Below are 13,715 nucleotides of genomic sequence, written 5' to 3' on the forward strand. Positions count from 1 at the left end.
TGTTCAGGTAGTCTTCTTTCTTCATTATACCAATTATATTTACAAGAGAACAAATATGCCATCATGTAAAGCAACCCCATACCATAAAATTGCCTTCTTCATGTTTTACGGTTTGGTTTAAATGATGCCTTTGGATACTTTCTCTAAGGCGACGCCTGTAATTGCTTATCCCATCAGACTGAAATGGGTTAATCTACGCTTCGTCCGACCAAATAATACGTTTCCAGTCCCATATGCTCCAATTTTTGTGTTGTTTGCACAAAGCTAGATGAGCTTAATATTTTTGATCGATAAAGGTTTGGTTTTTTTAATAGCTCACTCCAAACCGATTCTATTTAAAGCTCGTCTCGCAGTCCATTTGCTAACTGGTATGTTTAACATTTCTGTAGCCTATTTGGGTGTCGTCGAACTGTAAAACTGTAACTATAAAGCATGATAGTTTTGCAAATTTTAAATATATATATATACATGATTTACAAAGTAAATTTTTGTGTTCGTTACATATATTTTTTTTTACATTTTTCATACTTAAAACTTTTCATTTTAGATATACGACGAGTTTTCGATGGACAATACGCGCAGTATTTTCTTTTCTTGGAAGAGGATGGTCCTTCGTTGTTGGGTGTTTCCGCATGGAAAAGAGCTGCAATACTGCATCGCAAATTCTTAGACAAAGTTAGTATTTCCCGTCTTTTTTCTTTCCAAGGTAGAAAAACACTCCGAGAGTTTTTTATATAAAAACTCGCGGAACTTACCAGTGGTTTTAAATTAAGAAAATGCGGGATAAGAAAAAATGCCGGTGGATGCGTATATGCGCGCTGATCGTATTGAAAGAGAGGCTGGCGCCGTCCGCCAGTCCCTTTTGTTGATTGTGTTTGGTGTCCTCGTGTGTGGTGTGGAAGGTGTGGTGTAGATGATGATGAGTTGGTGTGTGTGGGATGAATATTGGTGTAGAGGTGTGGAGTATGATGTGTGGATGATGTGGATGGTGTAACCGTGTTGAGTATGGTGTGTACGTTATTATATTAAGGGGGGTCAGGTGCTCATTTAGCCATCCCGGCCCCCCTAAACGACTGTTTAGTCTAAAAGGCGCTGCAACTGTTGCAGCGTTGCCACAACGCTGCTCAGCCCCGTAGACCGACGAGGTGGTGGTCCAGCCTGCCGACGCCGCAACGAGGTTACGCTTCGCTGGGGCGCGCCACGAGCTACGGATTGGAAGCGGGGTATGCGGCCGTGCTGGATGGGTGGCCGATTCACTTCGCGTGCCGTGCTGCGATGTATCAGCGTGTGATGTGGCCGGTGGCATATTTGGCACCGCCCTCGTGACTAACACGCTGCAGTTCCATGGGTATGTGACAGGCAGTTATGGCAATGCCCGTGGGCCTGGACCACTTGCTGCCGTTGCACGGGTTGCATACCCCTAAATATGCCACAATGGTGCAGGCGATGTGGGCGCCGACAGATGGGGCACCTTAGGGCTTCCGTGGTCCGTGATGGGGGTGGTGGTGGTTGAGTGCCACCACGAAGTGCGGATTGAGGGGCCGCTGCAGACGCGGTCGCCAGTACCGATGCCGGCGTTGTTGCCGGTGCAGTTGCCGGCGTCGTTGCCACCACAGTTCGGGGCGCTGGAGTAGGCATGGTGCGTGGCGCATTGGTAGCCCGAGCTGTTGGCGCGGTTGCGACTGGTGTATCTACATCCATGGTGATCTATGTATAAATGAGATTGTCAATTAGAAATCTGTCATACAATTAGATATTGGCAATCGTGCCACGATATATGGCATGAGTGGGCTGTCGTATGGATCGACCATTTTTTGTTAGTTTTCTTTACGGTTTGTTAAGTTTATGTACGGTTTGTTACCTTTATTTACGGTTTGTTATTTTCGGACGGTTGTTATTTTTTAACGGGTTGTTATTTGCGTACTTTCTCGTGTTTTATTGGTTTCATTTGGTTCGTTTATTGTGTAGCGATAATACCGGTTTATTTTTGAGGTTTTCGGATTCTCGATCATCGGAAGTTGGCAGAAAGCATAGCTTCACGAGCGGTCGGGTTAGCGTTCCGTTTTGCGTACGGAGATCAACGATTCGTATGTGACCGTCGGAGCCGTAATGTAGCTTTTCTATGCGGCCAAGCCGCCACTCGGTAGGGGGCAGACAATCATCATGAATGAGGACACAGTCTCCAAGTTTAGGCGCTTGTTCAGGAGTCTTCCAACTGTATCTTTTGTGGAGATCCTTTATATATTCGTCCTTCCATCGGCGGCTGAAATCATGATGGAGAATTTTAATTCGTTCCCATCGATTTAATAGAGATAGCGACTCCACGCCTGGCTCAGGAATGGCCAGGATGGGTGCTCCTTTTAGAAAATGCCCTGGAGTTAAGGCGGTGAAATCTGAGGGGTCTTGCGATAGTACTGTGAGTGGCCGTGAATTGAGAACGGCTTCAATTCGATTTAATAGCGTCGTGAACTCTTCGTAATTGAATTTATAATTTCCAGCTACCCGTTTGAAATGGGTTTTGAAGCTTTTTACAGCGGATTCCCATAAACCGCCCATATGAGGAGCGCTTGGGGGTATAAATTGCCAATTGATACCTTGGGGGCGTACTTTTGTACGATGTCGGATGACACTTGTTTTAAGAAATCCACAAATTGCTTTTCTATGGCTCGTTGAGCTCCGATAAAAGTTTTGCCATTATCGCTCATGATCTTTGATGGGTAGCCACGTCGAGCGACGAAGCGAGCAAATGCCGCTAGAAAAGCCTCCGTCGTCAGATTACTACACAGCTCAAGATGTACTGCCTTTGTCGTGAAACATACAAAGACAGCCACATAGCCTTTCATGAGAGTGGGAGACCTTAACATAGAAGCCTTTACCTGGAAAGGCCCAGCAAAATCAACACCTGTTGTGGTGAAAGGCAGAGCGAAATTGCAGCGTTCCGGTGGAAGTGCTGCCATAATCTGCGTTCGCATCTTCTGCTTGTGCATAGTGCAAATCTTGCACGTGAAGATGGACTTCTTAATTTGCGGCTTAAGACGGGGGATATAATACTCCTGGCGTACCATCTGTTGCATGAGACGATGTTCGGCGTGTAGCATTAAGGTGTGGATGTAGTGGAGGAATAATGTGGCAAATGGTGACCTCTCTGGAATTATTATGGGGTGGCGTTCATTGTATGTTAGGCTCGAATTAGCGAGCCGACCATTGGCACGAAGCAGACCTTTCGTGTCCAGAAATGGGTTGAGAACTAAGAGTGAGCTCTTTTTATCAATCGGCTTCGATTCTCTTAGTGCTGATATATCGCGGCTGAAGTAGCGCGCTTGTGTGTATGCAATTAGTGCGACCTTTGCCTTTTGTAACTCTAGGTGCGACACTGTGTTGCATGGGGAATTTTGTGATCCCTTGATTTTGCTTTTGAGTTGCTCTATAAATTTGAACATATAAGCAACTACTCTGAGAGCTCTTGGAAACGATGAAAATCGTTCAAGGATGTCGGTATCATCCAATAATGTATGAAAGGAGGCGATTTTTCGACCTTCTGGGGCGATAATGTTGCGCATGGGGGATTGTGGCCAAGAATCAGGAGATTCTATCAACCATCGGGGGCCATTCCACCAGAGGGTGGTAGTGGCAAGGTGCAGTGGCTTGCACCCTCTTGTGCCTAGATCGGCAGGATTGTCAGCACTGGCTACGTGACGCCAAGTGGCTGATCCCACTAGGTCAAGAATTTGAGACGTTCGGTTAGAAATATACGTCTTCCATGCATGTGGTGGTTTTTCCAACCAGGCTAGTACAATTTCTGAATCGGACCACATATATAGTTTGCATTTTGTCATATTTAAATGCATTTGCACCATGGCTACTAATTTTGAAAGTAGTAGTGCGCCACATAACTCAAGTCGTGGGAGACTTATAGTTTTTAAAGGTGCCACCTTTGCTTTTGCTACTAATAAGTGGCTTGTGGTCGTGGTATCACTTTGCGTGCGCACATAGATAGTAGCGCAGTATGCCTTTTCTGAGGCGTCACAAAAGCCATGTAATTCGAATTTGTGTTCGGGGGAGTAGTTTACCCATCGTGGAATTTGTATCTGAGAAATGTCATTCAGATTTTTTGCGAACTGGGACCATTTTTCTAAGCGAAGAGGTTTCACTTGTTCGTCCCAGTCGGTTCCATCTAGCCATAATTCTTGTATTAAGATTTTCGCTTGGATCATAATTGGCGAAAGCCATCCTGCGGGGTCGAAAAGTTTTGCCACCGAGGATAAAATCTGTCTTTTCGTTATGGCTGATAATGTGGATATGGACTCTGTCGTGTATGAGAACTGGTCCGATATCGCATTCCATTGGATGCCTAATGTTTTTGTTGTACTTTCCTTTTCGAAAATAAGGAAATTAGTGTCCAACAAATTTTCTTTTGGTATATTTTTTAATATACTTGGGTGATTCGCCGTAATCTTTTTTAATGGAAACCCTGCGGATGTGAGGGCTTGGATTACTTGTGATAATGATTCGTATGCTTGTGGAAGACTGTGACTTCCAGACAGAATATCGTCTACATACGTTTGTGTTTTTAACACCTGGGTCGCCAGAGGAAATTCTGACTTGGTGTTTTCTGCCAATTCGTGGAGCGTTCGAATGGCTAAATATGGGGCACAGTTTACGCCAAAGGTAACTGTTTTTAATTTAAAGTCGCGCAAAGGACTGGTGGGGGATCTTCGGAACATAATACGTTGAAAATCTTGGTCGTCTTTATGTACGCCTATTTGCCGATACATTTTTTCAACGTCCCCATTGAATACGTATTTGTATATACGCCAGTTTAGAATAAGCAGCATTAAATCAGGTTGGAGCGTGGGTCCCGTAAACAGGATATCGTTTAGGGAATTCCCCGAGCTAGTGGATCTTGAGGCGTTGAAAACAACTCTTACTTTAGTTGTTTTTTTATCTGGCTTTACTACTGCATGATGTGGCAAGTAAAAGGAGTAGTATTTGCCGTTGACGATTCTCTCCCCTGGGTTTACTTCCTCCATATGATCTAAATGGAGGTATTCTTCTAACACACCATCATATTCAGTTTTGAGTTCGCCCTTTTTAAGTAGGTTTCTTTCCATACTTAGAAACTGCTGTATTGGAGAGGTGCGAGAGTGACCTAAGGCGAGTGTGTTAGGAAATTGTTGCTTAAGTGGTAGTCGTACGACGTACCGACCATTTTCTGATCTAGTAGTTGTGGCTTTGTAAAAATCCTCACAATACTGATCTTTAGGGGTTGTGACTGATATGGGGGGGAGTTCTTCTAGTTCCCAAAATTTTCTCAATTGTGAATTGAGGTATTCATTTGAGACTTCCTCAACTTGAGTTGTTAATGTTGTAACTGGTTCCGCAACTAGTCCGCTTAGGACCCATCCGAAAATGGTATTTTGCGCCAGAAGTGTTTTGTTAATTTTCTCAATACCTTCGAGAATAATTTGTGGTATGAGATCGCTGCCTAATAGTAGATCTATTTGAGCGGGGGTGTTGCAGTTTGGGTCTGCTAGCTTTAGGTGTGAAACCTTTTGCCAATGCTTGCTATTTATATGATAGCTTGGTAGCATGTTGGTTAATTGCGGTAAGACAATAGCTTCTGCTCGTATGCGCTTATCCGCTTTGGGGGAAAAGAGGGTAATGGCGCAGATTTTATTTGAGTTTTGAACAACTCTTCCGCCCATTCCCGTGATTTCAAAGTTGGCCAGTTTTGTCGGTAACTGTAGCCTGTTTTGTGCCCTAGACGCTATAAAGGATCGTTGTGATCCCTGGTCAATTAAGGCTCTGAGTTTAAACAGTTCTCCTCGGTGCTCGATGAAGACAACTGCTGTGGGTAAAAGTACCCTACTGTGATTTTCGCTATGTAGCGATTGGGTTTTTAACGCCTTTGAGCAGCATGGTGCTTCTTGGCAGTTTTCAGAATTTGTTGTGGCAACTAATCCTGTTGCTCGTTTAACGTTTGCATTGTTTGGGGGTAAGCTGGAAAAATTGGTTATATGTAACATAGAATGATGTTTATTTATTTATTTATTTATAATAATTCATATAACAAAAGTAGTTTTATTATATAAATACATAAACGCAGCACTGGCTACGAGGCCTTCAGCCGCCTTGTAATTATAACTAGGTAAAAAATTCTATTTGCTAAGGGTTAGTAAAGGTGTAAGTTGCTTAAATATATTTTAACAAATCGTTGGTTTTTAAGAATCTATAAACAATCATAACATTTTTTTCTGAAGGTTCACTTAGTAGTTTTATGAGATCAATGTTGCCAGAGTTGTGGGCTGTTGAGTGAAGCATCGGACAGAGTGTGAGTAAGTGTTTGATAGAAGCGGTGTCCTCGCAAAGGGGGCAAATGGATGGGCTTTTACCCGATAGTAAGTGGGCGTGTGTTATGATAGTGTGTCCAATCCTTAATCGAGTATATGTCTTCATTGCGCTAGTTGGAACTGTTGACGAGTAGATTATTCGATTTCTGGCTGGGTTTATGTCCGCGTAGTGATGTTTAAATGTTTTCCATTCGCTTGCGTTTTTTTGATGCCTTTTGTGCTTAATAAGGTTAGAAATGTCTTGCTTGGATGAGGCATAGTATGTTAAGGCAGGAGTCCTGGCTACATTTTTCGCAGCGAGGTCTGCAAAGTGGTTGCCTGAAATACCAGCATGGCCAGGGATCCACATTACTTGGATTTTCTGAGGGGCACCAATGACCGCGTCCCTGATAACTTCTATTATGGGATTGCGATTGGAAGGAGACGTTATTGCAGACATACACGATTTGCTGTCTGTACAGATGAGGAACTTTCCTTTAGTCTTTTTCGCGTGATTAACTGCGTGAAGGATAGCAGATCCTTCAGCGGTAAATACAGAGCTCGTTGAGGGGAGAAGCCAATTGCAAATAATTTCTCCTGTGGCAGTGACAACTGCTAACGAAGTGGAATCGATGGACTTGGAGCCATCCGTAAACAATAGCTTCCAGCCATTATTTGTATAATTAGATTCCAGTTCAGCAAAGGTTTGTTGAAAGACTACGTTTGGTGTGTTTTGCTTGGACAAAAACAAGAGCTTATTCTGTAGGATTTTGTCATTGATCAGCCAGGGAGGATGTCGTGTGGTGGATTTGCATTTTGCGTTACGTAAAATATTATTTTCTTCAGCGAAACTTAAGCATCTCGACATAGCCGATTGTATTCTTGGAATTTTTCTTTTTTTCGTGGCATGGTTGATAGTTGCATTTAGTAATGGGTTGGTGTTCTCAGCCGTTTTCGCAAGAATTTGGAGCGAAGAATCTATAATTCTATCTTGAATAGTTGGTAAACCAGATTCAGCCATTATCGTTTTTATTGGCGAGGTTGGAAACGCCCGGAGACTTCGTCGTATTGCGCAGTGGTATGGTGCATTTAAAAGGTTGATACTGCTTTTGGAGCAATTGCCATAGATGGGGAGCCCATAATCTATTTTTGAAGTTAGCAAAGCTCTGACAACATTGACTAGTGTGTTCAGATGAATAAATGAATGCTTAGACGAGAGATATTTAACAATATTTAATCGTGTCATTAACGAGTTTCTGACATATTTACAGTGAGCATTAAAATTATACTTAGAGTCAAAAATTAATCCTAGTAATTTCAGCTGTGTTTTACATTCGATGTTAGTTTGGTTGTGGGTAAGTGAAATACCGCTGCAATTTTGCTTCCTACATACATGAAGGATATGTGTTTTGTCTAAAGAAAGTGAAGCACCAGACTCCAGTGACCAAGTCTCAATTCTGGCGAGTATATTAGTAAATAGGGATTGTGCTAAATTAACGTCAGAGACTTTTGTGTAGATTAGGACATCGTCAGCATAGATCTGGTGCTCAACTCCTTTGTAATTTTTTATCATCCTACTAATATCATCGAAAGCAATGATAAAAAGGAAGGCTGAAAGAGGTGAGCCTTGCGGCGTACCATTAGAAAGCGGGGGTGTTGAAGAAAGAAAACCATTTACGTTGACTTTGAGTTTTCTGTTTGTGAGAAAGTTGGTAATAAAACGTATCATATTCTGGCCTATTTTCCATTTTCTAAGTTGTCGAATAATAATATGGGCTCCAATTTTGTCGAAAGCTCTGTGGAAGTCCAGAGATAGTACGGACACGTGGTTTTTGCTGGACAAAGCGTTAGTAATGAAGTAGTCAAGTTGGATTAAAGCATCTAACGTGCCTTGACCTTTTTTGTAGGCGACTTGATTCGGTGATATGAACTTGTTTCGCTGAGCATACCACATCAAGCGGTTTGCCACGATCTTTTCCAAAATTTTGCCCATACATGGAAGGAGGGAAATCGGCCTATAGTTAGCAAGTTCATCGGAGGATTTGTGTGGTTTAAGTATTGGTATAACACAGGACGTTTTCCAAAATTGGGGGTAGACACCAGTATTGAAAATTTTGTTATAAAGCTTTACCAATCGGAGCTTAAGACTTTTCGGCATATGTCTGATAATTGGATAAGAAATTTTATCTTGCCCCGGCGACTTACCCTTAACGGTAGATGCAACGAACTCGAATTCAGACAGTGAAATGCTGGTTTCTATTTGTCTAGCAGAAAAAGAAAGAGGGGAGACAGAGTAGGAAGTGTCGGACAGTGTGGTGGTTTTAGAGGTTTGAAACTGTGTGCTGAATGAAATATCTTAGAATAGTGGTTTGCAAATAACTCGGAAATTTCGAATGGATTGGTTACCAAACCTGTTGGCCCCTTTACGCATTGAATGGTTAGATTTCTAGGCACTCCAGAAAGTTTTTTTAAAGCGTTCCATATTAACTTAGGACTAGACGAAGGATTTATTTTGCTTGTGAAATGCTGAAAACATTTACGCTTGGCCTTTTTCGCGGAACGACGGAAAAGAGCATTGGCTTTCCTGAAAGATATTAAGTTGACTAGTGTTCGAGCCCGTTTGTACTCATACCAAGCTGTCTGTTTTTTTGCCCGCAATTCAGCGATTTCTTTATTCCACCAAGGAACACTCCTTGAACTTGCTGTTGGCTTTGTATGAGGAATGCTAACATTCGCTGCTGAGCGAATAATTTTTGTTAAACTCGCACTTTCTTGGTTAGGGTTGTCAGATATTGGGATATTATTGCTATTTATCTCGCAATGTGTCTGGAACTTCTCCCAATCAGCGTAATCAGTTTTGAATAGCTTATTTATTTTGTGGTTTTTAGTTGTTGAACCTAGGTGCAATTTTAGTACAATGGGGAAGTGATCGCTTCCATGCAGGTGATCGAGTATACTCCATTCGCACTCTGTGACAAGTGTGTCGGTGCACATTGTAAGATCTACATGGGAAAAAGTGGAGTGAGTGGAAAAGTGCGTCGCGGATCCGTTATTCAAACATATTAAGTTAGAGAAAAGTAAAGCATCTTCAATGCATTTGCCCCTCTTGTTGGCTATTGGAGATCCCCATAGTGGACTCCATGCATTAAAGTCACCAGCGAAAATTAAAGGAGTAGAAGCTTGGTTGATTAATTGCAGGATGTCTGTACTGGTAAATTGTTCGTCTGGTGCAATATAGGTGCAGATAATGGTGATTTTTTTAACTAAGATAATTTCGATCGACATAGCCAGCAAATTGGATTGAATGGCATTAATTTTGTGTGGAATATCTCTTCTAATGAGAATCGCAATGCCTCTTTTACTTGTGCTAATATGTCAGTGGTCGGCATTTCTTAGCACAATTGTGCAAACTAACTTCACACGTACGCTTACGCTCTATCGCTCAGTCGTTGTCGAGCCAGCAACGAGTTAACATCACGCAAGACTATAGCGCAAAACCAAATATGCCCTGCGAGAAATATGTTATGATTCTAAATGCCTTTGCTGCCATGCAATGCCTTTCATGTTCCAAGTCTTTTAAAGATGATAGGGAGTATATTCTTAAAAGACATTTTGTTAATTTTCATTATACTATTAATTAATTAATAATTTTAATTCTAATTTCTCACTGGGCTACTTTTTTTTCATGCTCACCAACACAGTGACAGATCCTCTCATGCCGACCACTGTAATATGTGGAAGATTGTGAAACATGCCAATGTACTGCTTAGGAGTAAAAGCCGACAAGTTGAAAGAGATGTGGGTTTCATTTAAGAGTATAATAGCTGGGGTATGATCATGTATTAATAATTGAAGCTCATTGTAATTGTTAGTGTAGCCGTTTAAATTCCATTGTAATATTGGAATCATAAGATCTATGTAGGAAGAAAAGAAAAAGGTAAACAGAAGAGAGCTAGAAATTCAACTCGTATGAGCAGTCAGTTGAAGCTGAGTGTCACCAATTGAGTACTAGTTCAGAAGAGAGTAAAAGCTAAGCGTATTTATTCAGAGTCAATTTCTATTTGTTCCGTATGTTCAGTAGAGTATTGATTATCGTTGGAAATGTTTGTTGTTGGAAAGAGATTTTCGTGATTAGGTGGATTAGATTGCACAGTAGTGTTGGTAGTAGTATTTTTGAGGTCAGTATATTTATTAAGCGAGTTTAAGGAGTTGTTTAAGTTAGATATGAAAGAGGCTGTTGTTGGACTGAAAAGTTTGGGATTTAAGAAAGAGTCTTGTTGGGTACAGTTGTCGCTGATATTTTTAGCTGAATGTGAGACGTTGTTGTAGTCAGAACTGATCGATGTAGGCTTGTTGATGGAAATATGCTTATTGTTGGCGTTTGATGAGTGATTTTTGTTAGTTAAAGATTTTAATGATGAGTTGGGTGCAGAGGTGATCTCTGCGTTTTGTTTTGATGTAGTAGGCAAGTCATTGTTGGCGGTTATATGAGTATTTTTAGATTTTGTGGAATTGTTGATGGCTGAAATTTTTGTTGGTGTGGTGGTTTCAGAGGATACCTCTTTTGCAGGTTGAAGCACATGTGCATAGCTAGGAGTGAGGGAAGGGAGGGAAGTATTTTCTCTATACTTTTTGAGGGCTTCGTGCATACTGCACTTTTCTAGTGTCTTTATTTTTAAAATTTCTTTGGTTTGCATATACTTTGGACACGTATAGTCAGAAGAGCGATGTTCGCCAGAACAATTCGCACACATAACTCGGATGCAGTCATTATCGTGTGGTGAGGGAAAATTGCAAATTTCGCATGTTGGGGAGCCTTTACAATGTTTTTGCGTATGACCCAATTTCTGACATGACCTGCAGCGCATTGGATTAGGCACGTACGGTCGCACAGAGGTCATCCTCCATGCGATGTTTATTTTGTTTGGAAGGGAATAACTGTTGAATGATATTAGCATAACACCAGTAGGCTTTATAACACCTTCAACTTTGCGAGTGAACTTATAAACCGCGGAAACTTCGTAAGAACTCAGTCCTTCTATTATTTCGTTTTCAGGCACATCGTTTAAGAACGGTGCATAAATGGTGCCTTTGTTACAATTAAGATGTTGATGATAGCTAGCGCTAACAGCGCCAATGTTGAAAAGACATTTCGTTTTTATAAACTTTTCTGCTACTTGCTTATTTTTCACTAGCAGTAATAGGCTGCCGTCGCGTAACTCACTAATTTTGTTTATATCTTTGCTCACGGTGAGTAAGGCATTGTAAACACGAAAACAAGAAACCTTCGAAAGCGGTGTAGTATTCTCATCGTATTTAATCACTATATACTTTGGGTCATCACTTTTTATTGGCGGTAAGTCAGGAAAAGCATCTTGCAGTTTTTGATACGATTTTTTACGTTTTGGTTGGGGACCTTGGGCCAGCGCAGCAAACCTGTTGTCCCCGAACTGGAAGCCCACCGGGGGCATAGTGGAAAAATTATAGTACACTTATATAAGTATTGGATTATATTTCTCACTACAAATAAGTATTAATCGCGTTACTTAAGTAAGCAGACCGGTGTGCAAAAAAAAAAAAAAACACCAAAAGAGAGCTATACGAATAGCTGTAAACACAGAGAAAGACGCTAACTCAACTGCTCAGTACGAGGTTTAGTCGGTGACTGATAGAATGATGTCTTTTATGGCAATAAACGCAATTAAATTTGCTTTCGCAATCTTTAAGCGTATGCGCATGCGACATACAATTGGTACATAATTTTTTCGATCTTACGAAATTGTTTCGATCGCTAACATTCATTTTTTTGAATTTTTCGCATAATTTTAATTTGTGACCTCCTCTGCACAGTTTGCATGACGTTTGTTTATATTGTTCGGAAGAGAACGATTGATTTCTGAAAAAGCTTCTATTTAAGTTATTGTGGCTACTTGCTTGGGGTCTGTTGAAGCTTCTATTGAGGTCGTTTTGAACGTTTTTCGTTCTGACTAGTTTTTTATCTACCCTTTCTGCAATTTCGTATTGGGTAGTAAGAAATTCTTTCATTTGCTGCCACGTTGGGCACTTTCTTCGCGATGAGAGCGATTGCTCCCACAAAAGTAACGATTTTTCTGGTAATGCAGCTGTGCATATGTTTACCAGAATGGGGTCCCAATTATCTGTGGGAATATTCTGTGTCGATAAAACCGACAAACAATTTGAAACAGTGGATTGAAGCTTTATAAACTCTTCACTTGTTTCTTTCTGAATTTTTGGTAAATTCATTAATATCGTCACCTGTTTGTCGACCAATATTCTTTCGTTTTCATAACGTGCTTTTAGAGCTTCCCAAGCAAAATTAAAATTTTCGTCATTGAGAGCGAACTGTTTCACTATTACGCCTGCCTGACCTTTGGTTTTGTATCTGAGGTGATACAATTTCTGTGCATTAGATAATTTTGGGTGGTTTATGTAAACGGCTGTGAACATGTCCCGGAAGGACGGCCATTGTTCATAACCCCCATGAAAAATTTCTGTGTCACATGCGGGCACCTTCAAGTGGATACCTGAATTCGCCTCTTGACTTTGTACTTGTGGCATCTCTACTCGCGGAAGTGGAGTAGGTGCAATTGCATTAATTAATTTTAGCTGATCTGAGATCATCGCTTTCGTCTCTTCGTACTGGTCTAGGCAGTTTTCATATTTGGAGTATGCTGAAGATTTGAAATTTTCAGGTAGATCTGATTCGTCAGATTCTACGATTGCGTCGTATGCCGCTTGGAGACGCGTCCAAAAATTGTCTAAATTATCTTTTTTGATTTCTAAGACCGATTCAGAATTGTCTTGAATCGGTGAAGATGAAAATCGAGTGCAGTATCGTACTAAACTGTCACTCTCAGCAATGAATTTTGTATAAGAAATATCTTTACCCCTCTTTACTTTTGTAGCACCTTGCTTTGAGCGTGTAGCTTCAGCAGGTGTACATGGGCTCTTTTCATCTAAAACCATTTTTGGGACTTTTAGTGACTGTGTTGTTTTAGATTCCTTTGAGTCTGAACTCATTTAAAGATGTATAGAATGAATTAAAACGTCTTAGTGAAAACTAGACTTGTAGCTGATTAGAAAAAGTTTCGTATTTAAGATGTTGAATAAAAGACTCTTTTGTATGTAAGAGTTTCAAACAAATAAATAAAACCAATGGTTTTTTGATAAACCGAGATTTTAAAAATATTTTCGTATATATGTATATGTCTTTATTTATATAATCAGACGAGAACTCTTTTAGCTAAATAAGAGTTTTGAACGAAATTGAAGTATAAGAAAGCGCTTTACGTATTTGATAATATGCGCGATCGCGAACTCTTGTACGTTAATAAGAGTTTTAAAATTAAGTAAATAATTGATCTC

The 13,715-nt window shown here is 40.8% G+C and overlaps 1 protein-coding gene across 2 annotated transcripts in view; it reads left to right on the plus strand.

Moving 5' to 3' along the window:
• The window catches only part of LOC125779535 (uncharacterized), a 163,492-nt gene that overhangs the window by 117,234 nt on the left and 32,543 nt on the right, over window positions 1-13,715 (plus strand). For both annotated transcript variants that reach the window (XM_049460899.1, XM_049460900.1), the window contains one exon: window positions 548-675. In XM_049460899.1, coding sequence (XP_049316856.1) covers window positions 548-675 — 128 coding nt within the window. The remainder of the gene's footprint in view (window positions 1-547; window positions 676-13,715) is intronic.

The sequence above is a fragment of the Bactrocera dorsalis genome, chromosome 6 (assembly GCF_023373825.1).
Source record: "Bactrocera dorsalis isolate Fly_Bdor chromosome 6, ASM2337382v1, whole genome shotgun sequence".
In the NCBI taxonomy this organism is placed as follows: Eukaryota; Metazoa; Arthropoda; class Insecta; order Diptera; family Tephritidae; genus Bactrocera; species Bactrocera dorsalis.